The following is a 26,065-nucleotide window of genomic DNA, read 5'->3' as shown; positions in this document are numbered from 1 at the left end:
TTTGTTTGTCTAAAATAGTATTTCAAGGGCAAAATGAGAAAATTATTCCGTCTAATCACCGGAGCAACATTACGACTGGAGATAATCGGGAGGATAATGGCTCGGATACAGGGTCAGATATTTCAAGAGAATCGGCTACCTTTGGGAATGTGTTTCACTAGAACTGAAAGACTTACTTCTTCTCAAAAACAATAGAAAACACAACTAAAAGAGGGGAGACAATGACAACCGACGACGCAACTTGGGATACGACAAACTAAATCTTCTTCACATTCTCTTTTTACAGTATAACTGCCATTTTTCAGTTATTCTCAAAGTGCTGCCTTTCTAGAATGATCCGCTTCTTCGGGCTGATCCTTCTGTTTTCTGTCGACGCGGCTCACCACCAGTATAAAGACGGCGAGTCCGTGCCCGTTTTTGTCAACAAAGTCGGCCCTTACTTCAACCCTCACGAGACGTACCACTACTACTCGCTGCCAGTTTGTCGACCAGATGAGATCAAGCACCGTCCCCTTACTCTTGGGGAAGTTCTTGATGGAGATCGAATGGCCTACTCTCTCTACGATATTCGATTCAAACAGAGTGTCAGCAAGAAGACTCTCTGCTCAGTAACGCTAGAAACGGAGGATATTGAGAAGCTCAAGCAAGCGATTAGAGAGCTGTATTACTTTGAATTTAATATTGACAACCTTCGTAAGTAAAAAATATTTTTTTCAATCATTCAAATCTCAAACGCAAGTTCTGTAAATTCATCTTTCAGCTGTTCGCGGGTTTATCGGCCACTTCGAAGAATCGGGTCTCATTCCCGTCCCTCATGTAGAGCGTTGCTATCTCTGGAGCTCCCTTCATTTTACCTTCACTTACAACAGCCATAGCAACATGATCATCAGCGTCAACGTCTCCACGGCTGGTACCCACCCCATTTCTCTCGATGATCATGATGCGCCTCTGAATGTTGAATTCTACTACTCCACTGAATGGATTGAAACGACAGACACAATTTCCATCCGTGAGAAACAGAAGGGATCGTTTTTCCCAAAGACGTTGGAGATTCACTGGCTATCTGTTATAAATTCCGTCGTTTTGGTCGTTTTGCTCACTGGATTCATTGTCATTATTCTCATGCGATTGCTAAACACGGATTTCTCGAGATACAACAAAGAAGATAGCCTGGACGACGAACTAGCGATAGAAGACGAGTGCGGATGGAAAGTCATTCATACAGAAGTTTTTCGATTTCCGGGATACATAAGCTTGCTCTCTGCAGTTTTGGGAGTTGGAACGCAGTTCTTGGCGATGGCCTGTGGAATTTTAATCATGGCTCTTTGCGGGGTCTTCAAACCTGGCCATGGAGGAGCTATTCATACGTATTCCATCATTTTGTATTGCATTACTTCAAGGTAATAAATCAAAATGCGAGGCGTCCTTTTTATCGTTTTTCTAGCATCGCTGGATATGTCTCGGGCTCCTTTTACCGAAAATTCGGCGGCCAAAACTGGGTGCGAAACATCATCATGACGGCCTTTCTCTTTACCGGTCCATTCTTTACAATTTGGTTTACGATAAACTGCACTCACTGGTACGCTGGCTCCACGCAAGCACTGCCGTTTACAACGATCCTGCTCCTGATGCTAGTGTATATTCTAGTGGGCTTTCCACTGACAGTTCTTGGGGGCATTATTGCAAGAAATACGACAAGTGATTTTGACAGCCCATGTAGAACGAGACCGATTCCCAGGCTCATTCCTCCACAGGTAAATTCATTTCATTTTACTCTCAGATTTCATGAAGACTTATATATAGCATTAAGAATAAGGTTGAGCCAAAAAGGGTCGAAGAATTTAGATCTCTTTTCATTTCATAATTCTATAATATATTTGGTTCTTTTCTCATTGCGAACAAATTCTTTTGTCTTTCATTTAACGAGTTTGGCATGAATTTAACTTTCAACTCTAGCCGTGGTATACGAATTTCATCTGCCACTGCTTCTTTGGCGGCTTTTTGCCCTTTTCCGCGATCTCTGTGGAGATTTACTACATTTTCGCCACCGTTTGGGGGCGAGAGCAATACACACTTTACGGTGTCCTTCTGCTCGTGTTCATCATCGTTTTGTCTGTATCTGCCTGTATTTCGATAGCGCTGACTTACTTCCAGGTAAAATATGCACTCTCTAGAATTGGAAGTCAAACGATTTATTTAGCTCTCATCAGAAGATTATCGCTGGTGGTGGAGGAGTATTTTCTCCGCTGGAAGCACCGGCATTTTCGTCTTTTTCTACTCTTGTTTTTATTATTTACGCCGTTCGAACATGTCCGGAGCTGTCGAAACTGTAAGTTGATGAGTTCGAAGCAGATTTATAGCTGCTTTAGGTCGAGTTTCTTGGTTACACTGCCCTCATGTGTTATATTTTCTTCCTGACGCTTGGAACAATTGGTTTTGGAGCGTCTCTGAAGGTTTATATTATTGAAAAATATCCAATATTCACGACTTTCAGTTCATCCGCTACATCTACGTCAATTTGAAGATGGACTGATCAACCAAGAGTCGCTACTGAATCTCCACTGCAGAATCTTCTTTCAAAAATCAACTTCTACCCAATTTCTGTACTCTAACTTATTTTCTGTATCCTATACTTTCTGTACTTCCGATATTTTACCTAAGCCTGTTTATTCAAATCTTCGTTCTCTGACTCAACCTCCCAGAATGCTCCGAAACGGCCTCCGAGCGTCGCAGCGACACCTCCAAAGCGGTCTCGCAGACAACACCGTCGTGGTGCTCGACTCGTGTCGAACTCCCTTCACCAAGTCCTCCACCGCGTACTCGAACCTTATGCCACACGACATGCTTCGGGCGGCCGTTTCCCAAACCATCCAGCGATCTGGCATCGACGGCAACGAAATCGACTACGCCGTCGGCGGCACCGTCATCGCCGAGGTCAAAACCTCGAATGTGATGCGTGAAGCTTGTCTTGGCGCTGGTTTGCCCCAGTCGCTTCCCGCTCATACTGTTACCATGGCTTGTATTTCATCAAGTCAGGCTGTTACCACTGGGATCGGTCATATTATGTCAGGCGCCGGGGAAGTTGTTATCTGTGGTGGAGTTGAGACGATGTCTGACGTTCCAATTCGACATGCCAAGGTAATGGCGCTCTTAAAAAACTCATCTCTTTATCCTTCCCCAGGCGATGCGACAACATCTCCTTCGCAACCAGCGAATGCTCTCCAAGGGCCCCAAGGGCGTCATCAACTTTTTGAAGCCCGTCTTCAAGGCTCCTGGAAAATTCTTGGCCCCTGAGCCACCAGCAATCTCTGAATTCTCTACTGGAGAAATCATGGGTCACTCTGCAGATCGACTCGCTTCTGCGTGGGGTGTTTCCCGAGCTGATCAAGGTATATCTATTATCTCTACTCTTTTTCACCATGATTTAAGATGCTTTTGCCATCAGATCGCACACCAACGCATTCAAGGCTAGCGAGGCTGGCCTTCTTTCCGATGTTTTTGAGTACCACATTCCCGGCGGTGAGACCATCTCCAAGGATAACGGTATCCAGGTCAACACTCCCGAAAAACTCGCCGGCCTCCGAGCTGCCTTTGTCAAGCCCCACGGAACTGTTACTGCTGGTAATTCTTCTTACTTGACAGACGGAGCTTCTGCTTGCATCCTTTCGTCTCACAAGAAAGCCCAGGTTAGCTTATCATCAATTCTTCCTATTTTTATTTATTTAATTCATAGGAAATGGGACTTGGAGGAAAGGCCATCCTCCGTGATTACATGTACGTTGCCATCGACCCCAAGGACCAGCTCCTCCTCGGCCCTGCCTACGGCATCGCTCGACTTTTGGAGAGATCTGGACTCAAGCCATCCGACATCGATGTTTGGGAAATTCACGAAGCCTTCGCCGGTCAGGTTCTTGCCAACTTGGAAGCGCTCAAGGACGATAAGTTCTGCCGAGAACGAATGGGTGTCAAAGGTAAATGAGTTTATTCATTTTCTGATGTTCAAATTTCATTAAAGGCGCCGTTGGAGAGCTTCCTATGGACAAGCTCAACAACTGGGGAGGATCTCTCTCAATGGGACATCCCTTCGGAGCCACTGGCATTCGACTCGTTTCTCACTGTGCAAACCGACTGAAGGTACGTGGCCAATCTTTTCATAAGCGGCCGGTGCACCCTTATGACCTCTTACTTCTCACCGCAGCTTGTTAATCAATTTTTCAGCACGAAGACGGCCAGTACGCCATGATTGCCGCCTGCGCCGCCGGTGGACACGCATTTGCTGGTATTGTTGAGCGTCATCCCGATTATTAAATGGAATTCCCACCGTCTCCTTAATATCCCAGCTGCTCGAGAAAGAACTCTGAGTTGCTTCGGAACGTACTACCATTTTTTCCATTAACAAACGATTCCATTCTGCTACAGATAAACAACCCCTGTACTTATACTCATTTACTGTTTAGAGCTCAGTTTTCAATTATTTATTCGTCGCGTTACAGCGCGCACTCAAAAGACTTCAACCTGCAAATAAGCGCCACATGTTTCGATAATAAAGTTTGTTCAAAGAAAAAAATGAAAGCAACAAGCACTCACTACAGGAATTGTTGTTTTATTATGACTTACAGTTTATGGGACCTTTTTGGAACTTTGTAGGAGGAAGATAAGGATATATCAAAAAGAAGTTATTAATTTATGCATCGGTGAGGACGGAGCTGACCGTGCTGCCACTTGAGGTGCTTTTACTGCTTCCCCGGGTGCTTCGCGTGAACTTGGTCGGCAGCGATTCCAAATGGGATAAGAATTGATCGTCATCGACATTATTTGTCACTAAGAATGCATTTTGTTTTATCGAATAATCAAAATCCTCTTTACCTTTTTCGAGCGTGCCGTGAAAGTCCCTGAATCCATAGTTGACTCTTGAGACTGGATAATCGCTATCCTTCTCTTCAAAAGTATTCATTGAACATCCACATGCAAGCTTCATCGATTTCAACCTTCCGATCGTGTTTGTCATCCGTTTCTTCATCCCATTGAGTGGTTTGTTCGTCGTGACGACTACTACCGAAACTAGGGCGACAAGTAGTTGGGAGATTCCGAGAACAAGCTCGAGAATGAGGATCCATGTCATATAAGCGGCGTACACGTTGCTCTCGCTACAGCCTTAATAAATCTTTTAACACGGAGTTAGAAATTGAACGGAGCTATAAATTTTTAAGCGGTAAATATACAATCATCTTTGATAGTAGGCTTCACCGAGCCAAGGTCAATATCAATCAAGACTCAATGGAAATGTTTTCATCAATAAGCTATTGATCTTGGCGCCGGGTTTCGCAGGTTCAAGGTTGAAAAAGGTTCAAACTCACCTTGGTAAATTTTATCAACGGTGTCGACTTCAATGATCATGTCAGAATTGGATTGTCGTCTGAAACTCGTCTTCAAATTGACTTGTTCCATTAGCTCAGATTCTTCGCCTGGTAGATCGCACAGCGCCAAATTAAGCGACAGCATCGATGTCAATTTGAGGGTTGAGAAGAGCGTAAGAGCTAGTGCAGACGCGACAGAGGTGGCTGCCACGCCGATGAAAATGATGAGCGACAGGCGAACGCGCTCCGTATAGCCCTGAATTATTATTTATGATATCGTAGAATAATGCGTTTATTTTGCCTGGATAACGCAGAAGGATAAAATTGGAGGGATGAAAGCAGCAGCGCCGAAGAAAATAGAAGGGCTTAAACATTTTAATTCTAGATAAGAACATCCGAAGTTATCTTCTGGCTTTGATTAATTAGACTAAGAAATAACGGACTTTCTATTTCGCTAAATCTTCAACAACGGGTCAATCTTGTTGAGTAAACTACCCCCGAGGGAGTGATCGGATGTGAGAAAAGATCATCAAACGATTTTTCAAACACGGGCGCGAATAGACAAAATGGGCTAATTCCAATCTGTCTTTCCAAAATGGATAATCTCATTTTTTCTCTGCTCACCTGATACTTTTGCAATCCATTTTCGTCTCATCACACAAGTCCGGAGCAACTTTACGAATCCTCATCCAAACCATGGTCTCTCCAAGGCCCATGAAGCACACTGTAGTTGATAGCAGCAGAAAAGTGACAGTAAGAACATGAAGTCGCTTGTGAAAGTTTTTGCAACCAATCTGGTGCTGAAAATAGATATTTTTATAAGCAAGAAAGAGTATAATTTATACTGTATAAATTAACAAGTTTCGCATGCTTTAGAAAACTGACCTTGTCAGTGTATGAATCGAATTAATTATAGTTATTACCTGAAACGTTTCGTGTAGCATGTTTCCTTCTTTAATCTCTTGCTTCTATCTTTTCTGTCCAAAATCAAAGTCTACTGCATCTTTTTCTGACAAGTTCCTTTGTCTCTCTTTTTCCTTTCCTACGGTCTTCGTTTCGGTCTCTATCCTGCCCTCAGGCGAGTGTGCTCGATCGATCTATCGGGCTATCCTTTTTTTTCGTTGACACGACTAAGTCTGTGTATTTACAAATCTATCTGTATGTTTAGGTTGACTCAGTGTACTCCTTTTCAAAGTACTCTCGCCCTAATTGTGTTTTATTTTGCTGATGACAGGTGTCTTTTCTTTTTGTTATTTCTGATGGTACCTAAGTGCGAGGTAGAAAATCAACAAACTGATGAAAGGGGAAACGTGGACAGGGTTGATGAGCTGTTTGGCCGAACTGGAGATTTGACTAAATTAGAGTTAATTGACCTCACGAAAATGTTAGCAAGGTGTTCGGAGAAGCAGTCACTTTCTAGTGCCAAAAAAGCTTACCAATTCTTTTTCAAATTGACAATTTTTAATTTTTCTCTTTTTCAGAAAATTCTCTCTAGGAAGGGATTAAAACCGAGTTTGATTTTTTTTCAACGGTGGCGCAACAGGACACGTCCGGAATTTGCCCTTTCGAATTCTAACAGCTGGATACTTTTTGGAAATTCTAGCGATTTTCGGACTAGACCGGAGATCGGAGCCCGATCACGGTGTTGTTATTTTTTGCAAAATAATCACTTCGCCATGCGAAAAGGTCAGATTAATTGAAATCAGCACAGGTGGCGCCAGAATGCGAAATAATCATCAGGAAGTGGCAAATTATTGAATTGATTTTTCGCTCTATTCAAAAGTTCAAGAAATAGAAACTAACCTTCTCTTTTCGAAAGCCCTGTATTTCTCTACTCTATTTTCTAGTGTGGATTAGACAGTGAGTTTGAAACCTCTACTCAACTCAACTCTGAAATAAGCCCCCACCGCAACTTCTAAACAATTTTGATGGGGTGATTCTATCCATGTAATTTGCTTGTGACTTTCGGCCACCATTTAGGAAACATGTTACACTCGATTAATATTCGTTTATTTTGTTCTCCTTTTCATGGTTTTCTTTGAGATTTTTACTATCTCGCTCAATGATATTTTTAATTTCGTCAAACATCTCTCACTTCTCCCTAACACTACATTAACCCCTATGACTCATAGGCTATGAGCGAAGCAGTCTAAAGAACCCCGTTAGACGAAGTGTACAATTTTTGTCGATTTGGCCTTCCTCTTGAGATAATCTCCTGAAAATCACAGATTATACATAAACGAACATTTTCTTTCAAACTGCACTTTTAGATTTTCCAAAAAAACTATACTACGCACTAGAATTTGTTTTTCTTAAATAATAAATTATGTCGAAATTATTAAAAATCTTCATCCAATCTTTTCAAAGATCCTAGATTCGAAATCTCCATACTTAAAAACCTGTAAATAAGTTAAAAACAATAGCTGAGAGACGCCTAAAAGGTAAATAGAATTTTTTGTTCCTTTGAAGCGCGCAGGTGGAGGTGAGAAAAACGGTGCTCACGCAGTACTCGTGGGTCTTGTCAGGCTGAAACTTTTTAGGGAGGTGCGTAATGCGTGTGCAAATACTCATTTAAGTTTTCAGATCGTTCCGATTTACCAGTTCTGTTTGGCAGGCGATAATAATCCGAAATCGACAAAAATTGTACACTTCGTCTATAGGGGTTAATGCTTTTTATGCACATCTTATTTGAAAAGAGGGCGCCACGTTAGATGCTATTGACAGTAGGAGATCAACCTCAGTGGGACACCAACCAGGTGGTCCATCCTTTCGGATGAGAATCATAGATTATGTTATCGAACATCGACTAGTTTTTATTAGCTCAAACTAACTATAACTCAGCTCGTCTTGTTTGTCTTGCGGTTGATACTGGAAATATTTTCGTAAAAAGGCTCGAACTGCAAACAAGAAGAAAAGATTCTTCAGTCTCCTCTCTCTTTAGCTCTTTTTTTTCATCGACAGAGAATCATGGACGACCTGCTCGGAGGGTTTTCAGAAACTCCTGTTGCGGTAGCTCAAGCATCGGTAGCGCCTGTGTCTGTGCAAAGTGTGGATGATTTGGTTGAAGCTGTCTTCGATTACGAAGGGCAAAACCAAGGCGATTTGAGTTTTAAAATCGGAGAGAAAATTCAAGTAACCTCGAGAAACGGAGAAATTTGGAGTGGAATATCGAATGGAAAGAGTGGGAATTTCCCGGCAATGCATGTCCAAAGTGTGAAAGCAAATGACCCGGCAAATGACGATATCCTTGGAAAAGCGCTGCTTACAAGCAACGCTCCCGCTCCTATTTCTGCTGGTTTTGAAGATAATCTCTTCGGAGCTCAGCAAGTGACAAGTTCTAACACCCTTTCGGAAGCAAATGTCGCAGAACCTGCCATTCAATCTTCCCAGCCTCAGTCTCAGTCGCAGCCTCAGCCTCAGGTTCAAACTCAGAAGCCACAACAAGAAGAAAGCACGATTCAATATGCGAAAGAAGTCGGATTGGTTGTTGATGACGGTGGATCTGGCGGAAGAAGACCTTTTCAAGATGACCCGGAGTGGTATTTGACTCAACTTGTCAATGCGCTTCCTACAAGGACAGGTTCTCTTCCATGATTTCAATATTCTCGGGCAGATCTTTCTGTGATCGGGAAGAACCAAGAAAAGGGTCTTCATTGGAATTATAATTTTGATGGACTTTCTCCTCACCATAATGGATCTGGCTAAATCGGACAAAACCGCACCCGATCAAAACGCATTCGACTGGATTTCCTTCATTGTCGGTCTCATGTTCGTCTTCGCGACTCCGGGTTTCCAAGTTCAACATTTCAAGCTCGCTCTATTTATTAATCGATGCTTCAAAATTTAACTCAAAGAGTTGAACTTGATCGCAGATCTGTCCGCCAAGATGTTCGGCTACGGTTTTGAGAAATTCTTCTCCGACGTCTTTGAAGTGGCCGACTTCGCCATTGTGCTCGTCACATTCGTCACTTCGATCGTTTTACTAGTCAAGGGGCTCCGCAGGCGAGCAACTTCCGGTGAAGAAGAACCGACCTCAGACGAAAATCACTGACCTTGGTCACGAGCTCAGTTTTTATAGAGCCCCGCCGTTTTGCGTTTATTTGACAACTCTAATTTGCGCCGGTCCTTAATCTAGGGGCCATATCCAACATAAAAGGAGCAGATATACCGCGGTTGGCATATCTGACTGACTGATTTTCCAGTCAGTCTATGAGCCGTTACAATTCTCCATGCTAAAACATAGCAGATTTGTAACGGCTCCTGATTGGTCGACTGATTTGACTGGATTTTCATATAGAGGAGACCAGAGTCAAATTTTGATTGGTTGATTAGCTATTTTCAGAATCAGTCAGTCAGAAATGCCAATCGCGGTATTAATGATTAAATTCATCGATTGAAGTGAAATTTATTATTTGAATCTGGCAATTCCGTTTCTTCGTCAAAAAGATTTGCCAACCCTGATGTAATCTTTTTAATGTCTATTTTTGACCATGACTCTTCGAAGCCCTCCCAAAGCCGTTGATGACGATACAGATGTCAGTTTCCTCAAGTTTCTCAAATTTCTTCGAGTGCTGCGTTTTGCTAGAATCGTCCGACTCATCGTCACTGGAACAGGCGCGGCGAGACAACAAGTCGGCCAGAACAAACGAAGATACCAAAAAGACGGTTTCGACCTGGATCTGACTTACATCACTGAAAAGTGCATCGCGATGAGTTTTCCTTCTGAAGGTCGCCAAGCCATGTTCCGAAACCCAATGCCCGAGGTATCCCGTTTCCTGAAGACAAAACACGCTGGAAAGTTCTACGTCTACAATTTGTGTGCCGAGCGAGGCTATGAGGTAAAGAAGCAAAAGTTCAAGTTGAACTCGGTGGAGAATTTACCGAGTGCTTGTTTTCCACACGTCATGAATTTCTAGGGCCATTGGTTCGATAATCAAAATGGTCGAGTATTTGTCGACGATCACAATGTGCCCAAGCTCGAGGAACTTGTTGAGTGGGGCGTGGAAGCAAAGAAGTGGACAGATAAAGGAGATGATTATGTTATTGCTGTGCATTGCAAGGTATAATGATGGAGAAGTTTATTTGAAAAAATGATAGTTTTTGAAGCCTGAACCCTAACCGCCACTTCCATGAAAATAATTTAGGTTATTAAAAATATTTTACTAAGCGGGAAACCTTTGATTTCGCACTGAGAAAAATCTTTTTCATTTCTGTTTCATTTTATCTCAAATTCTAAATAGCTGATGGAGAACACGAAGTTCTCTTTTATACTAAAATCGATCGCTATCTTTCTCTTCTAGCAGAAGATCTGTCGCTAGATTTCGAATATTGATGGCAATATAACTTTTATTACAGATTAACTTGTTCAGAACTTTAATCAATAAAATATTATCTTCAGGGAGGAAAAGGAAGAACCGGTACATTTATTGCATCTTGGCTTCTCATCACCGATTTTTGCCCCTCGGCTGATGTTGCTCTTCGGCATTTTGGAGAACGAAGAACTGATGAGAGCAAGGGAACTGCTTTCCAAGGCTTGGTTCGGATAGAATCATTGTGAAATCAAGATTGGTTTTTCTTTCAAAGATTGTGAAGTCTTAGCGAACCATTCTAACAGGCGTGGAAACACCTTCACAGTCGCGGTACGTGAACTACTACGAGTCAATTCTCCGGAGCGGCTGGCCAAAGCGGAAGAGGATTTCGATTGACGCTTTTACGATCCAGAATATCTCCCCGATAGGTCGTGGGAACGGCCGGTGCATTTATTTTACCATTGTTAATTTCAAGTAAGCACATGTGGGGCTCTAGTCACGCTCAAGTTATTTCAAAGACTGTGACTTCATCAAATTCCTCTAACTTGTCACGGTAGATCGTAAATTTGCTTATCGTTTGCGCTTACTGGTGGAGAAGGAATCGTAAAGAGAGATTTGTAGAGTTATGAGTCGCTTTTATTTCAGGTCGAAAAAAGAGGCGGCGAAAGAATTTACTTAGCCGCAAGCGGCTTTTTAGAGCTCTCACTCTCTAGCGCTATTTTTGCGCAGCCAATCAGATTTAAGGAAAATTTTAGGAATGAAGTGCTTTTTGATAAAATAAGCTAAATCAAACATCATCAAAATTTCCGAACGGGCACATAAAAGACGGCCATTTCACGATTATTACACCTGGGAAAGTGGCCCTGAAAGTAAATTTGCTGACGTAAAACTTTTCTTTTCAGAAAGGTGGTTCTCGAAGCTGCTGTACTTGGCGAACAAGGATGTACTGTAGCTTTGGATAGACAGAACGATAGATGTACTATTCATTTGAAAACGCCACTGGTGGTCAAGGATGATGTGAAATTTATGTTTTATTCGTCGGAGGTAATGAATTAACGGCTTCAGTAGCATTGAATAGGGGTCAAACTATTTCACGAAAGAAATTTGAAAGAGTCCTTATAGTTCACGAAATCTATAAAATATCAATTCAGAAATCTGTTCCTCGAAACTACGAAGACTGCGCCTTCTACTTCTGGATCCACACGGCCTTCATGCCTGCCTCCGGTCACCTTACCTTGGAGCGTCATGAGCTCGACAATCCGCACAAGTCCAAGACCTGGAAACACTTCACCGATGGCTTTAGCTGTACTATCCATGCGAAAATATTAGACAATTAAATTCCCACTCCTCTGATCTCATTTTCCGCGGAAACGGCTCGCTCCCTTATGTTTTATAAAGCCTTGTGAGATAGGAAGAGCTTAGGGTCTGCATGAATGACATTTTCTTGAGAACGGAAGCGGCGAAAGATTCAGAACATCGAATCTAATGGTCAATAAAGTCGATTTTAAAGAACTTGACCCGCGAGAGAGTCTCCAAGGCCGGTTATTCGATATTGGGATCAAGGAGGACTATTCACCGGAAGCGTCAAGATCACTTTCCGCGGCCACAAGAAACGCAATATTTATTGATGGCTACTAATCGCCCAAGCTGGGTGGGCCCGCATTAGTCGAGAAATTCCTGAGACGATTCTTGCGACGCGCTTCCAGAAGATTCTTCACTCTCCAACAGGATTCTCTAGCTTCTTTGATGGTCGATAGTGACTAACGGCGGGTATTGCTAAAACCCATTTTCCACGGGACGGAATTAACCCTTGTGGAAAATGAAGCCTTAAAACAACACCCGAAAAACCGGTATCATAAGCATGGGGTTCATTTTCGGGGAAATCGCAAGAATTCGAAAAAGAAACCATAATCTAAAGTAAAATGCAATCTTATGGTTTTGCTTTTGTTTAACAGCTCTCTAATCTTCTTTATTTCGTCGAGGGGCGGCGGCGTCGTCGAACGCGGCGCGCGGGCGGGTTAAAAACTGAAACCCCTGCGGCGGGTGTGCCCGGAAAGAAGCGTCCTTTGGCCGCGCTGCAACTCTCTCGAGGGATCAGGGCCCTTCTGAAAATGTCTCAAATTTCCGGTCACACGTTTTGGACGATATACTTTCTCCGTGCTGCTTGGAGAGTGAGCACGTGATGTCGCAGTGTCCGCCATCTGCTCTTGAACTTGCCGCACAAGCCGCCCTAATCGTTCCCCATCCAGTTACACATGGAACCAAGCCTTAACATGTCCCTACCTCTTGCTCCGTCGAATCTGAAGTTAAAAAATCTACTGTAATCAATACATTAGGGGTCAAAATGAAAATATATCTAGAAATGAAGGATGATGCATTAATTGATACATAAACGATGGAATTAATTTATCAACAAAATATCATTGGGAAGAAATATATTATTGATTAGAAAATAAGCCGCTTGCGGCTCATTTTTATTAATAAATGGATCAGCCGCATGCGGCTATATCCATTTATAGTACTGGAAGCGTTTGTTGATAAGAAAATACCGCTAGAAACGGGTCATTGTCAAGCTCAAGTTGAAGTTCGCTTGAAGAGGTTCCTCCGCTCGGGCGTGGGAAAAAAACGATTATCTGCGTTCTCTTCTGCTCGTGAGCGACTCGTCTCTTCGTGTAGAATCTGCCCGGACCCTCTCCTACTACTGACGGGCGCGGGTTAACCAGCTCGTAGCAGCGGGGCAACGCACGCACCAGCGCACGATGGAACTTACTACCACAAGACTGTTGTACGGTAAACGAAAGAGAGAGGGGCGCACACGCGCTAGCTGAGGGCGCGAGGTGGGCACAAAGTCGCTACCTTTATTTCTAGGGTCACTTGGGGTCAACAAGTGGTGTTTAGGAGCTAAATTTGGCGCTAGAAGAATCATCATTTATTCACTTTTCCTCAAACCAAGATTAGTTTCTTATTTTTCAACTATTAACTAAATTAACTTTAATAATAAAAATTATAATAATAACGAAATCGTTATGTTGTCAAATACTAAAAGATAAGATGAGTATCTTCATCCCTTGTCATTCCCAATTTACACATGTTAATAACATCATCGGAGATGATCCTATTTTCCCCATTTATGTTTATAAGCAGTGGTATGTGAGTAAATGTTATTTTACGGTGCTTCTAAGATGTGTCAAAAATGCCAGAAACTGCACTCGGAAGTGAGCCCTAGTCAGAGTGGCGGAATGTGGATTTGACGTCAGTGTTGGTATCGGTCGTGACAATCGTGGCGCGTTTGGGCACACTGTAAATTTGAGTTTCAGTAGGAGCTTTCCCACAGAAATCTTTACAATTACGTCCAGGGCCAAAGGTCCAAAGTTACGACACGAGACCAAGGACGTCCTAGTAAGGGTTCACAACGAGATCGATCTCGATTCCTTATCCGTTTCGGTAGGCTACTGTTCTTACTTCGAGCAATGTTGGCGCTTGAGAATGTGCTAACAACACGTTTGATATATTTAGGCTACGTCATTACTACCGAGAAAGTGATATGCTCGGTAAGTGGTAAATATCTAGGTTTCTGGGTCAATTTTACAACACCTAAAAATTTATAGCTAAAAAAGGAAAAATTATCTCTAAGGACCATACAGTTTCCCAACTGTACCCAATTTCACATATTATATGGCATATGTAATTCAATAGGTTGATAGAAAATTTATTACGGCCATACTTATGACAGTATATTTTCATGAATAAGCTGTATCAAATTTTCTACGTTTTCAATGATTGAGGGTAATACTCGTCTTTTAAGATTATTCTCTTAGTTTCTTGCTCTTCTGGGTGGCTCTCTTGAAATCCAACATCGGATGATTTTTTTTCGTATCAAAATCCTTAACGCGCGTCAGCGTTCATTAACACCCTCTGAGTCTCTCTTTGAGCAGGTCGAGGTCTTCTAGCTCGGCTGCGCAGGAGCGCGATCGTCGAGAGCGCGGGCACTGCTCTTCGCTACGACGTCGCCCGCGCCGCGGCTTCTCTTGGAGCGAAGCGAAACGCGAAAAAAAGGCGAAGAAAAGGGAGAACACCGCCGTTTGCGTCGGTGAATAACGCGACTATGGCTGCTGGGACGACGGAGGGGCGAAAAGAGAGCTCGGCACATTTCTGAACTTCAAGTGAACTTGGTGAGCCGGGTCACGTAAAATGCGCAGCGCCGCAGCGGGCCCCCTGCTGCAGATGGAGGACACCAAACGCGCTCCACAGCGGCGCGACGGTGCTACTGCCCAGCGGTACCACGGAGAAACAACGAACTGGCTACTTCCTCCTCTCAATATAATGATTCTATTTCAAATATAGTTTCTTTATCTATCTTTGAAGACAACAAGGATATCTAAAAGAAAGTGCATTGCTACAGCCTACAGGGGTTGGATTTTCAGTCGTCTAGGGAATAAAAATGCTAAGGAGAGTTGAAATAGCTTATGACGTGTTGAGATTTTTAGCTTGAAAATCTATCGTTTTTTATTGGTAAGCGGTTATTAATTGATTATTAATTATGGACAAAATAAGTTGAATTTTGAAGCACAGTTTTTGAAATAACTTTACTCTGTTCGCTTTATATTTTGTTTTGCATGATTTTACGAGATTTTAATGAGCACCAGAATCTGTGAAAAAACGAGCCATAAAAGTAAATCGTTATAAGAATTACGATTAATAGAAGAAAAATGTATGAAACTCTGTCTACCACCCACTAGTAATAAAAATTATCCTTTGAATTCTTCAAATTCCAATGACTGTATTCAAACTTCGAGGCTGAAACGTACGTTTCTTATTTCAACACGGTTTCCATGATGAGAATCTCTCGATTCTACTGCTCTATCAATAGCAGAACTTTAATGTGCACTTCCTCTCGCGGTGGTTTCTTTGCTCAGGCGCGCAACCGGAAGCTGTCTCATTATCACTGTAATGTCCGACTGTCTATCTCCCTTGTGAACATGTTTTTATAATGTTCACCGGAGTTTGCTTAGCTGCAGAAGGCCATTTCCGCCTGCGGTCCAATGTCCTCTATAATTTCTGATTGCTACGAAGTGCACTTTTCTGCTAGAACAAAAAAAAAATTCACCATCGGCAAATCATAACACTATGTACTGCAGAAAGACATGAATGTACCCCGAAAGCATCTGTATTTTTATCAAAAGAATAAATTTCTTTTCATGAATTCATTGCCACTCAGTCGGAATTCGACCTTGAGATATTCCTAGGGAACAATACAGTTGTCTACTCACGATACAAAAATCCATCGAGAAGAATTTCTGAGAACAAACAGTGGGACACACGAAGATCAAGTGAACTTTTGTGCAAGATTAAGCTTGATCCATTTGATATTTTAAAGAGTTATGTGAGCTTTTTACTGATGCTCTCGATTCATGAGGAAATACGTTTATCTTTCTTTCTAAGAATTGAAAATAACAGCAGGATATATTTTGTATAAGTAGTCAAGCAGTATAAAATGGGCATTAGGGGAGGATGGTGACATTCCAGCGGACCATCTTTCCTTCTCCATCAGTTATGAAAGACACTTTTGCTTCGTCATCGTCGTTCTCGCTTTCTTCCCAATCCTGAGTCTTGATAGACTTCCCAGATGGTTCTTCTATGTAATCGCATTTTGCCTTGAAATGAATCGCAGTATCTAAAAATATGCTCAACAAAGTAAAAATGAGTTTCAAACGGACCATCTTTTGACAAGAAGAGTTCCCATTCAATGGCTGGCTTTCCAATAAGGACGCTTATTGCAGGAATGCCGGAAGTCTGCCTGATCTTCCAACCCAAATGGCTCATGCTCACATCTGACTTGAAATCGCATTTGATATTGAATTCACGCAGTCCATTCGCGATCGCGGTAAGGAGGGCGATGTAGTCTTCGGCGTCGTGATGGGGGCGGACCCCCTTAACAGCATCGTTTCCGAAGTAATGACCTTCCATTTTCCCATGCTTGAGAACGAATTTCTGCCGCTCGGTGAGCTCTAGAACTGGTCAAGAATTTCGAAAAAAGTCGTGTTACCTGGAACATTAGGCTTGATTTCTTGGGTGCCTCCTCCATAACCGGGAATCTGTATTTGCATCTGCATTTCTTTCATCTTTTCCCTCATATCCAGGGCTGTCGAATTCGGAGCGTTTACGTTTCTCCGCGATTTATTTGGCGGAACATCCGCTGATTTAACCGTTTCTCCGCGCTTTTTTCCGCTCATCCGATCGTCCGATTTTATCCGCGCGCGGATTTTCCGCGATTCTCCGCTACCCTTTTTCTCTAGCCAATCATGAGAGCGTAACACACTTTAATTTCGTTTTTTGAGCGGAAATTTCGGCGGATCATCCGCGATTCTCCGCTCCTTTTTCTCCGCTGAAAACCGGCGGATCTTCCGCGACAAAAACTACGGATCTTCCGTGAAAAAGCTCCGGATTCTCCGCTGAAAAAATCGCGGAGAAACGTAAACGCTCCGAATTCAGCGGCCCTGCTCATATCTGCAATAATTTTGTCTTTCTCTTCATTCTCCTTTTTCAATCGTCGATTTTCATCTTCTATCGTTTCTTCGCCATGATCGTGGACCTGGACCTTCAGGTTTTGAATTAAAGAAAGTGCGTATTAATTGACTTACAGATTTATTTCCACAGCAAAGTCCCATCTCTCTTTCTCTAAAATATTGTACGTCGTTGACTCGCAAGAAGATCAAGATCTCCAAGAGCCGGGATATTCATAAATCTGTGTTGATATTTGATTTCAGAAGAGTCAGTTCCATATAAAGAGAAGGAGCCAATATTTATCCAGCTTTTGTGAAAAAGGAAAACCCCTGAGACCGAAAAGAAATCATTAAGAACTTTCATGCACTTTTTCTGTATTAATTTTGTTTTGCAGTCGGAATGTTGTCAGGGCTAGAAAATTTATTCAAGAGTTTTTTGCTGGAAGCCGCAGCATCCTGTTGTCGAAGTTGTAGTTTTTCTTATTCGCCTTGCCGTTGCCCTAGCGCGTGATTCAGTACCGGTTCTCTTGTAGTCCTTCCAGCTGATAAGAGGGTAGCTTTTGCCCTTTTCAATTTTGAGCCCTTGATTCCCGATTTCAATGACTCGCGCGTTCTTTGCGATGCATTTGACCAAGAATTCACATTTTCTGATTCCTAGACTTGTTGGGCACGCGGAAAAAGTGACTAGGTGGGTTCCTTTCTTGACTCGACCGAACAGGCGTCCATTGTAATCGTAGTACCTGCTTGGGCGACCAGGGAAGATGGGATGTTGCTTGTTAAAATCACCAATCTTTGAAGTAGTGTATTTTTCAAACGGTGTTCGTTCTGGGACATTTTCGTAGAATTCAAAGTGAACGTTGAATTTTTCTCTTTGATGGGTTTTATTATATTTTTAATTTATCTGAAGCAATCGCTAAAAGATAAAACTCTTTCCTGTCTCCGTCATAAGGAGAATCGAGCATGAAATGCAGCCAAATATCGGTGTAATTGTTTTCAGTCTTGATCAAAAACTGATGATGGAAATTTTCATCCTCTTTCGCGATCTTGATACCTCCGACCGGAGGAGAGTTACTGCCGAATTTGAACTTTCCAAAGACTCTTGTTTCATCTCTACTTGACCAATTAGTTGGCAACCGACAGAGAATCGCAATCTCAAAGTGACGAACAAAATCGTCAAAAGACATCCAAAACGACCCATTCCATGATGGCGCACTTTGAAAATCCCTTTTAGCGAAGTTGAAAAATAAATGAAATCAAGGAAGACTATCAAAAATTTGAACTCTTTCCTAAGGCGTCTTTTTTCGCTGGAGCTCACTTCATCCCATTTTGATGACTTATCCGACCAGTCTCCTTTCCACTCTGTACTGTATCCTTTACCATGAGGATTGCGGATGAGAATCAAATGATGCCGCTTATTCTGATCATTTTTCACCTCGTCGAGCTTTAGAATTGAATATGCATGCCCAGTCTGAAGGCTTCTCTGGGCATATTCTCCATATCGATTGTTGTATAAATTTCCCGCGTTCTTAGAGTGGTTGTTTCTGTAGAATTTCGCAGATGGATTATTTTCTAAATTCAACCCCTGCCCATACTACTTCCGGATTATTCTCCATGATATCCTTCATAATCGCGAAGATCTGGGGCAGTTCTTGGTTCGTATAATCTTTGAAATAAACATCTATCGGAATCCCACAAGTGAGATGATAAAACGAGTACCGCGGCCATCCTCCATCTTGAATCTGATACGAGCCGAGGAGCTTGGCATAGGCCTTCTCGCAAAGTGCTACCCAGTATTCTCCGCTCTCGCCGATCTTAATCATTTGCTTTTCTGGAAGAACATCGTCAATGTAAACTCGGACGAGTTTGTTAAAATGGAAGAACTGGAACACGAGTTTTCCACGAGAAGGGCCATTTTTTGAATTGTAAGTTTTGTTCAAAACAGGAACGAGTTGACGATCCCCATGGTCGGTAAATGCCAGACTTGAAAAAATATGAGGGTTTTTCTAAAAAAGATGAGTTTCAAACCTTGAGAGGGCGGATAAAAACCAGCAGTTTCCAAGATATGCTTGTTGAATATCATCTTCATCTGGTTCTCCTCTTATGAATTTATACCCTCTGTCTGGTCTCCTCGCGTCTCTGTTAATAATCCCTCTTGATACGTCTCTTTCATTTGTCAACGCAACAAAATCGTCCTCGGAAAGTGTGTATTCATTGTCAACGAAGAGCGACATGGCTTCATAAATCTCTGTTCCGTCTTTTTTACAAGAAAATGAGTATAAAAGGGGGCTTTTCGGGCGTTCTGAATGAGTGAGCGATCATAAAAATACGACCATTCAGTTTTCAGCCGCACTCGATTGTTAAAACTAACTAATTGACTATCTACGTCACTTTCAATGGGAGATATGTATTAGTATATCTGGTGAAAGATAGCATCACATTCTTAATTTTCTAAACTGTTCTTCAGACATAGAAGATTGCTCCTAGACCGTCTTGATTTTGATAAACTTGGTCGTCTGACTAATTCCTGAGCCCTTGGATGAGCACGGATATAGAAATGACTAGCTTAATATTTTCAGAGGAAATATTTGAGATGTTAACGATCGGCGGTTCCTTCTCAAAAGAGTCTCGAGTTTTGGTGAAAGAGCGGCCACAAAAAGAGAAGCGGTAACCCCTCCCGCGGTTTGTAATCACAAATTCAGCCCAACTTCAACCCTACATTACACGTGATGGAGCATTAGCAAGAAGACTTTTCTTGAGAAATTGAACTTGTTCAAAGTGGGTCGGGCCCAGTTCAGTTGCTAACACGTAAAACGAAATAAACAAATTTGAAGATGGAACCAGAACTAGTGATTCGAGATGATCGAATTTGCGGGCAGAAAATTATAGATGTTTGACGAGGCTATTCGACAAATTACGCACTTCTGAGTCTCTACAGACGAACCTTGTAACTCAACATTACCACAGAGATATTTTAAAATGATGCTTTTTGGTATCAGTAAGGATTAATTTTCTACGCTGTAAAATTTCATAATTATGCATTGCATAATATAGTTGCATAATATGCAACTACCAGTAGTCAAGTTCGAGCAGCGTTATCTTACGCAGCGAGCATCTACTGTTCAATTTATAAAACACTTGAAGTGCGAGAGTCAGCTCTTATCACTTTCTCGAGTAGAACGATAAAAGCATCCAAACTCAAGCAGTTTTGCCACTATCAGATACTCAACTTGCAGTTTATCGTCTTGCAAGTGATTTGCTTTCTAAAGTCAAGTTCCAAACGCGCCAAGTTAGCTGAAAAATAAGACGTCTAGATATAAATAAACCGATTTACTATTTGGCTGTTTCCCGAGGTTTTATATTGTGACACCCTTATTTCCTTTTAAATTCAGTAAAAACCTGGCATCAGAACGGAAATGGTGTCCGTGGAAGCTTTGTCAAACTTAATTGAACTAGACATTTGAGATTATGCAAGGTTTAACAGCTAATATCGCGGTGATGACAAGTCGTGACTGACAGTTGCGAGGAACTAGGTTAAAAATTGCGAGAAGAGATTCAGGAAAAGTTCGCCACCTTTAATCCAAAGAAAGCTAGGCACGCGTTCTAACCAATTCTTAATTATCCATGAAAAGAGCATTTGACACGTGATAGGTTAATTGGGAACACGATTCTGAATCACGGCTCAACTGAAATTTTGATCGTTTGATCAAGAGCGGAACTACCGGTTGCTTGAGATGTGATAAACAAACTTTCGCAACTTGGATGACGTGGTACAACTCTTGGTGGTGGAGGAAGGAGCAAGTCCAACGCTCCCTGATGAAATCGGCTTATTTACACCACCACGTTTACAACACCACGGAGCATCACTTAGGTGCTCCAAAAGCTGCGTAAACTCAGTTCCTATCTACCGGTAGCCGCCTCCCACATCAGAGCTCCGACAAATATAGAAGGCATTTGGAAGAAACGTTCTACAGCCTCAGTAATAAAAAAATCACGAATCTCATTATGGCTGAAATTTATTGCGGTTCAGGCCTGTCTCTTTCCTTACGTAATAATCTCTCACCGAGGCCTTATCGTTGAGGAGTCTCAGCGCAAGTGTTCAATAGGTTTATCAAATTTTCACTGGTAGACGACAATCCCACCCTTGTACCAGTTTTCTTATGTCGCCGTACGTTTTGTGCTACGTTTACTTTTTATTTGCCCCAAACAAAAAAGTTCGTTGAAGAAGTTACACCCTTACGTAAATTAGGAGGGGCATATCTGTTTGAAATATCCGATCACCCAAAGACTAAAATCCCCAGCTGCCAATGCTAAAATACAGTGAATATTGAACCCAAACTGCTTTTGTATAATTTGATGACGGCAGGGACGTTTACTGAGTTTACGGATCACAAGTGTCACACCCGCCCTTCCAAAAATTCGTAAACTGGAATGTTTTGAATTCCAAACCGATGAAAATCGAAATGACAGCAGCAATCATGTGACAAACTCGCCACGTACCCTAACAAAGTGCGTCAAAAACAAGCCTTTGCGAGAAAATCCTGACCTCGGGATTTTAAATTTATTTTGGCCCCGTTAAATTTTTGGGTTGGTTTATTTTTCGTAAAGTCACGTGAGCATGCAGGAAAAACTTTTAAGAGAAGAAACGTTGAAATTATTGAGTTCAAGTTGGATTCCTTCTATCGGGCGGTATTTCTATGCATATAGGCTATGATATAGCGATCTCTTTCTCATTGAATTAGTATGATAATTATTTTCACTAAACGCTTTTTGGATTCTAGCGCACGGGCCGATCATGCATGGGAAATATGAGGGCGCACGCTTTTAAACCCTCTGCTCCACTTGTTACATCATCAGGCGACGTCAGTTTTTAAGAAGCTACCGCTCCTAACAAATTAATTATTTGATGGTGTTTATGGCCCGCAAAGTACTCGACAGTGTATTTAAGGTTGGTTATGGAATTAGCAATTCACACAAATGTCTGAGCGTCGAAGTTCACCACCGCCAAAACCACCAGCGAAATTCTTGCCTCGCGACTGGTGGTGCCTCACTCTGCTCATTAAGCGCTTCTAAAACTGCGCAACACCTGCTCGCCATTTTTTAATGAACCCTTCGAAGAAATATAACTTAATAATAACTTAGCGGCGTATTTCTTCCTTGAAAGTCAGGAAATCCAATTCTATCATTATATCCGGCTCGAAGATGTCTCTCAGCAGCTTCAATCGGAACTACGTGAAAATAAGCACCATCATCAAAAACATCGGAAAAAAGTTAACGAGATGTCCAATATTACTCCCGAAAGAGAGCAGGTTTGATTGCGAAACAACGAGTCTAAATCTGAGATGATCCATAGTCAAGCAACAACACGGTGCTTAGTTATATTCTCAATAGATTTTAATTTTCACAAATTGTCTTTTTTATTTTGCCTAAAACGCAAATTCAGTAAGTTGACAAAATATGTCCTTCCGGAACAACTCAAATTTGCGATTCCTTTTTTTCAGAATTTACGCGAGAATTTTGATGATTTTAGAAAGTGTTACTAGAATCCGTGAAAAAGCATGTTTCTAAGCTTGGCAATTAGGCGGAATTGCTGATCTGGCTTCAGTGAAAACGTCGATTTTATGCGACGAGTAGGGAAGGGGGCAACCACAGCAAAGTGGCGACATGCCGGGAACGTCTTGAAATTCTGACGCGAGTGAAGAACTTAGCCATAAAAGATAAGCCGATTCGGGTGAGTGATAACGAAACTGCATACGGCAGTCGTTCACCAGACTCAGTACTTATTCTGTTATTCATGAGTACTGCAATTCCAGTACTTTAACTTGTTCCAGAAACCAAGGTCCAAGAATCCTTACATAATCAAAAACCTAACCCTAACCCTAAGAAAGAAAGCCTTAGCCTACTTACTCCAAATTCAGACGCTCACATTGTAATGAGATCAAACTTTGTTTTAGCCATTTTCTTGTGTTTGTTGCAGCATTGCATAAGAATGTGGCCTGGGGTCGTCCGGGCATTTTTTGCTAAACAAGAGGAACTCGGAGCTTCCCAGAAGCTCCTTCGCGCTCATAAAACAGGTACTTGTTAGAAGTGCTTTCCTTCCTGTTCATTATTCCTCGAAGCATCCACATTAGTAGCTCCAGAAATGAGCATTTCTCGGAATGCGACTCGTGCAGGAAGCTACAAAGCAAGGTTACTCCAGAGGGACAAGTTAATTTGAATAATACGACAATGTCGAATGGGTGCACCCAAATCCGTGACGCCAGTACTGTGCTCTAAGCGTAATAAGGATTCTATCGCAGCCGCAGCTACCATGTAGTTAAATATGTTTTACATTCGACTTCAGGAACAATTATGCACACAGGCGCCGCTATCCACATTTTTGACTGATAGACAGAAATTGTTTCTTTAACATTTTACGAAGAATTACAGGAAAAAAACAATAAAAATGGAAAAATGAGGCACAAACCAAGAAAAGAAAGTGCATTTTCGGAAGATCAATAAGCTTGCTGTATTTGGTCTATCGGCCAATCAAAACTCAATTCATTAAAATTAATTCCTCTTCTTAGTTTGGCCCAAAAATAAAGTTCAAGAATAAAGTGTTTTAGTCAAAAATAACTTCAGGAATTCGAGTTCACAAAAGCTCATTTTGTACAAAATTCGGATGAAGCGTACGCTGCATAATTACATTAACGATTAAATCCACTTTCTCGCCCAGCGAGTCTCGACTCTCGCCAAGGACTTAGCTTAACCTGCGCGAAATGAAAGAAACTTGTTGTGACAATAATCTGGACCGAAAAGAGCTTTGCTTTCATAGAATGCTCTGTTTTGTATTTCAACAGTGCTGCGTAACAAATTACAACTGATAAAATTAGGGCTAGCCTTCAAAAAAAGGTCTGATCAAATCACAGACTTCAGTATCCTTAATGATTCTAGCGCAAATGGATATTATATAACCACATCTTATTTTTTCAATAATGACATTGATGGTGGTTCGAGAGGGGCCAGACGATATTTTTCTTCTTTGTTAACAAGCATTGAAAATAATTGAGTTGCGGCTCTTTGATATTGTGTGATAAATACGTCTTACATTGCCAAAACAATCGTATTAAAACGCATGTCTACTTTCGATCATCGCGAACCTAGAATTCCAGTTTATAATCAGAATAAACCTCGTTATCGTTAGAATGTGTCTACTTTTAATAATGACGCTTGAGCTTACTTCTTTCTTAACTTTTCTGAAGACACTATAAAATGGAAGAAAAAGAAGATTTCATTGATTTCGTCGATCTGAGAAAGGTTAACTTCCTGCGCGAGGAAATTGAGCCCTTGATAAAAATTTTACGAGTTCGTCTTTAGCCTCGATCGCAAGTTTCGTCTGAACGGTTTGACAGGCGCAAATTAGCAGTAAACCTGCCTGTCGATTTTTCACGCGATTTTTGTGACACTTGCGATACTAACAATTACTCCTCGGGAAATTTTGAAGAAAAAAATGTTCAATAGTAAATATTTTTTATTTAACGAATTATTTTTTTAACAAACTAAGCAGTTTGAAAATTCTTGTTCTTCAATTAATTTTTCCTCGTCTTTTCGTTTATCCCCAAAACGGAACAAGCCACAAAAGCCACCGGAAAGAACCTCACATTACCAAATAAATAGTAAGAACTTGGCCTCCCCCTGACATTTAACAAGGCGCTCCTTTCTGTTTTTAAATGGCCTGAGAGTACTGGCGAACGTTCGGGCTTTGTAACGACTATGCTCATTACCGGAAACGAGCTTAACCCTCGCTCGCATGAGGCCGTTTCCCAGTGAACTCCAGGGTTCGATAAAATATGCAGCTCCGCATTCAAGTTTGAAACAACTTCGTCAGTCTTTTTTTTTTCATCGAAGAGGACCTCTTTTCTTGTTGTAAAAAAGACGGTCCTAATTTGTCTACCCGTCTGAACATCTTTGTCTATTATCTTTTTCAATTTTACAATTTTACGATGAGCGCCGTTTCCAAACAATCCTTCGATTGTAACTGTAAGTAGATGTTGTGTTTAGAGTAAAGGCTCGTCGGTTCATTTCAAAATGAACATGATTTAATTGCTCAAAGGACAAATTCATTCCTTAAATCAACATAAATCAACATAACAGCAATGGTTCCAGCTCCTTTTTTAACGTTAAAATTTGGCGTGCATTTGGTCTCTTGAGAATGAAAAATAGACGGCTCAGGGAGCTTATCATCCAGGAGTTACTCCTGATGAAATTTGGCGTCCCCAGAAGGAGGGCAACAAGTCCCCATTCTCCTTAATACTTTGCGCCCTCGAAGTCATAGAAAATTGGCTCAGCGCTGCGCGTTTATGCGCCCGAAAAATGCTCCTCGCGCTTACTGGCGCCCTCTTTCCGAAAACCTTTTTTTCACTTGTCAATTGGCCAAAGACGGGAGAAATAATAATTTCTCGTATTCTTACCGTCTTATCCTTACTTATTATATAATCAAAAAATCAGAAAACGTTTGAACTTTTTCAAGAAAACAACGAAGAAAGCCGCCAAATCCGATTAGAAAAAAAGAGAGAACGATCAAAAAAAGAGCAAGAATCAGAGATTTTCAAAGAGATTTTCTGACGTATACGGGTTGAAAATTCAGAAAAAAATTTTTCCGACTCAAAAATTTTTCAAAGGGGATTTTTGTTCATTTTTACTTTTTATTTAAAATAATTGATATAAATGATGATAATTTATGATAATTATTTTTTTTTATTGAAATTATAAAATAAAAAGGGATGAAATAATCTTCTACGAAAAAGCTTTCTCCGCGCCCCTTATCAAAATCCGCTGCAGAGAAATCGCTAATCACCGATTTTTGGTCAGCTTTCTTTTCGTATTTACAAAATCGCCCAGACAGAGTAACTTGTACGGA

At 41.5% G+C, this 26,065-nt stretch overlaps 6 protein-coding genes across 6 annotated transcripts; 3 read left to right on the top strand and 3 right to left on the bottom strand.

Moving 5' to 3' along the window:
• Positions 1-335: 335 nt before the first annotated feature.
• On the top strand, positions 336-2,935 carry LOC145695435 (transmembrane 9 superfamily member 1-like). Its single transcript, XM_081772419.1, has 7 exons — positions 336-693; positions 761-1,400; positions 1,445-1,754; positions 1,957-2,154; positions 2,201-2,329; positions 2,370-2,453; positions 2,495-2,935. The coding sequence occupies exons 1-7, from the start codon at positions 546-548 to the stop codon at positions 2,531-2,533; spliced, it is 1,548 nt and encodes a 515-aa protein (XP_081628545.1). The 5' UTR covers positions 336-545; the 3' UTR covers positions 2,534-2,935.
• On the top strand, positions 2,704-4,572 carry LOC145695429 (trifunctional enzyme subunit beta, mitochondrial-like). The gene is made up of 6 exons (XM_081772414.1): positions 2,704-3,138; positions 3,182-3,389; positions 3,430-3,686; positions 3,734-3,971; positions 4,016-4,134; positions 4,219-4,572. Exons 1-6 carry the CDS (start codon positions 2,704-2,706, stop codon positions 4,306-4,308), a joined length of 1,347 nt encoding a protein of 448 aa, XP_081628540.1. The 3' UTR covers positions 4,309-4,572.
• A 47-nt stretch (positions 4,573-4,619) lies between these two features.
• LOC145695441 (uncharacterized) lies at positions 4,620-6,680 on the bottom strand. The gene is made up of 6 exons (XM_081772427.1): positions 6,281-6,680; positions 5,982-6,157; positions 5,659-5,722; positions 5,358-5,613; positions 4,867-5,154; positions 4,620-4,821 (listed from the first exon to the last, which is right to left on the bottom strand). Exons 1-6 carry the CDS (start codon positions 6,299-6,301, stop codon positions 4,685-4,687), a joined length of 942 nt encoding a protein of 313 aa, XP_081628553.1. The 5' UTR covers positions 6,302-6,680; the 3' UTR covers positions 4,620-4,684.
• A 1,644-nt stretch (positions 6,681-8,324) lies between these two features.
• On the top strand, positions 8,325-12,003 carry LOC145712103 (phosphatidylinositol 3,4,5-trisphosphate 3-phosphatase TPTE2-like). The gene is made up of 9 exons (XM_081789790.1): positions 8,325-8,896; positions 9,003-9,118; positions 9,212-9,359; positions 9,841-10,195; positions 10,274-10,417; positions 10,756-10,888; positions 10,972-11,140; positions 11,569-11,710; positions 11,818-12,003. The coding sequence occupies exons 1-9, from the start codon at positions 8,325-8,327 to the stop codon at positions 12,001-12,003; spliced, it is 1,965 nt and encodes a 654-aa protein (XP_081645916.1).
• A 4,053-nt stretch (positions 12,004-16,056) lies between these two features.
• LOC145707597 (uncharacterized) lies at positions 16,057-18,051 on the bottom strand. The gene is made up of 5 exons (XM_081785154.1): positions 17,308-18,051; positions 17,175-17,264; positions 16,713-16,803; positions 16,384-16,674; positions 16,057-16,340 (listed from the first exon to the last, which is right to left on the bottom strand). Exons 1-5 carry the CDS (start codon positions 17,332-17,334, stop codon positions 16,168-16,170), a joined length of 672 nt encoding a protein of 223 aa, XP_081641280.1. The 5' UTR covers positions 17,335-18,051; the 3' UTR covers positions 16,057-16,167.
• Positions 18,052-18,218: 167 nt separating this feature from the next.
• On the bottom strand, positions 18,219-19,435 carry LOC145707556 (calpain-5-like). The gene is made up of 2 exons (XM_081785109.1): positions 19,195-19,435; positions 18,219-19,149 (listed from the first exon to the last, which is right to left on the bottom strand). The coding sequence occupies exons 1-2, from the start codon at positions 19,398-19,400 to the stop codon at positions 18,732-18,734; spliced, it is 624 nt and encodes a 207-aa protein (XP_081641235.1). The 5' UTR covers positions 19,401-19,435; the 3' UTR covers positions 18,219-18,731.
• Positions 19,436-26,065: the final 6,630 nt, after the last annotated feature.

The sequence above is a fragment of the Oikopleura dioica genome, chromosome 1 (assembly GCF_907165135.1).
Source record: "Oikopleura dioica chromosome 1, OKI2018_I68_1.0, whole genome shotgun sequence".
Taxonomy (NCBI): Eukaryota; Metazoa; Chordata; class Appendicularia; order Copelata; family Oikopleuridae; genus Oikopleura; species Oikopleura dioica.
Note: the sequence above shows the minus strand (reverse complement) of the source record. Positions and strands in the feature narration are given on the sequence as shown.

Excerpts from the sequence above, each read along its gene's own strand:
- LOC145707597 (XM_081785154.1), bottom strand. The coding sequence starts at position 17,334 with ATGGGACTTTGCTGTGGAAATAAATCT. Across the intron at positions 16,804-17,174 it reads AGAAAGACAAAATTATTGCA|GATATGAGGGAAAAGATGAA; the intron begins GATATGAGCAGG and ends TCGACAGCCCTG. Across the intron at positions 16,675-16,712 it reads AATCAAGCCTAATGTTCCAG|AGCTCACCGAGCGGCAGAAA; the intron begins GTAACACGACTT and ends GACCAGTTCTAG.
- LOC145695441 (XM_081772427.1), bottom strand. The coding sequence starts at position 6,301 with ATGCTACACGAAACGTTTCAG. Across the intron at positions 6,158-6,280 it reads TGCTACACGAAACGTTTCAG|CACCAGATTGGTTGCAAAAA; the intron begins GTAATAACTATA and ends ATCTATTTTCAG. Across the intron at positions 5,614-5,658 it reads TATCCTTCTGCGTTATCCAG|GGCTATACGGAGCGCGTTCG; the intron begins GCAAAATAAACG and ends ATAATAATTCAG.
- LOC145707556 (XM_081785109.1), bottom strand. The coding sequence starts at position 19,400 with ATGTCGCTCTTCGTTGACAATGAATACACACTTTCCGAGGACGATTTT. Across the intron at positions 19,150-19,194 it reads TTTTTATCCGCCCTCTCAAG|TCTGGCATTTACCGACCATG; the intron begins GTTTGAAACTCA and ends TATTTTTTCAAG.
- LOC145712103 (XM_081789790.1), top strand. The coding sequence starts at position 8,325 with ATGGACGACCTGCTCGGAGGGTTTTCAGAAACTCCTGTTGCGGTAGCT. Across the intron at positions 10,889-10,971 it reads CAAGGGAACTGCTTTCCAAG|GCGTGGAAACACCTTCACAG; the intron begins GCTTGGTTCGGA and ends CCATTCTAACAG. Across the intron at positions 11,711-11,817 it reads TTATGTTTTATTCGTCGGAG|AAATCTGTTCCTCGAAACTA; the intron begins GTAATGAATTAA and ends ATATCAATTCAG.
- LOC145695429 (XM_081772414.1), top strand. The coding sequence starts at position 2,704 with ATGCTCCGAAACGGCCTCCGAGCGTCGCAGCGACACCTCCAAAGCGGT. Across the intron at positions 3,390-3,429 it reads TGTTTCCCGAGCTGATCAAG|ATGCTTTTGCCATCAGATCG; the intron begins GTATATCTATTA and ends CCATGATTTAAG. Across the intron at positions 3,687-3,733 it reads CGTCTCACAAGAAAGCCCAG|GAAATGGGACTTGGAGGAAA; the intron begins GTTAGCTTATCA and ends TTTAATTCATAG.
- LOC145695435 (XM_081772419.1), top strand. The coding sequence starts at position 546 with ATGGCCTACTCTCTCTACGATATTCGATTCAAACAGAGTGTCAGCAAG. Across the intron at positions 1,401-1,444 it reads TTGTATTGCATTACTTCAAG|CATCGCTGGATATGTCTCGG; the intron begins GTAATAAATCAA and ends TCGTTTTTCTAG. Across the intron at positions 2,330-2,369 it reads TGTCCGGAGCTGTCGAAACT|GTCGAGTTTCTTGGTTACAC; the intron begins GTAAGTTGATGA and ends TAGCTGCTTTAG.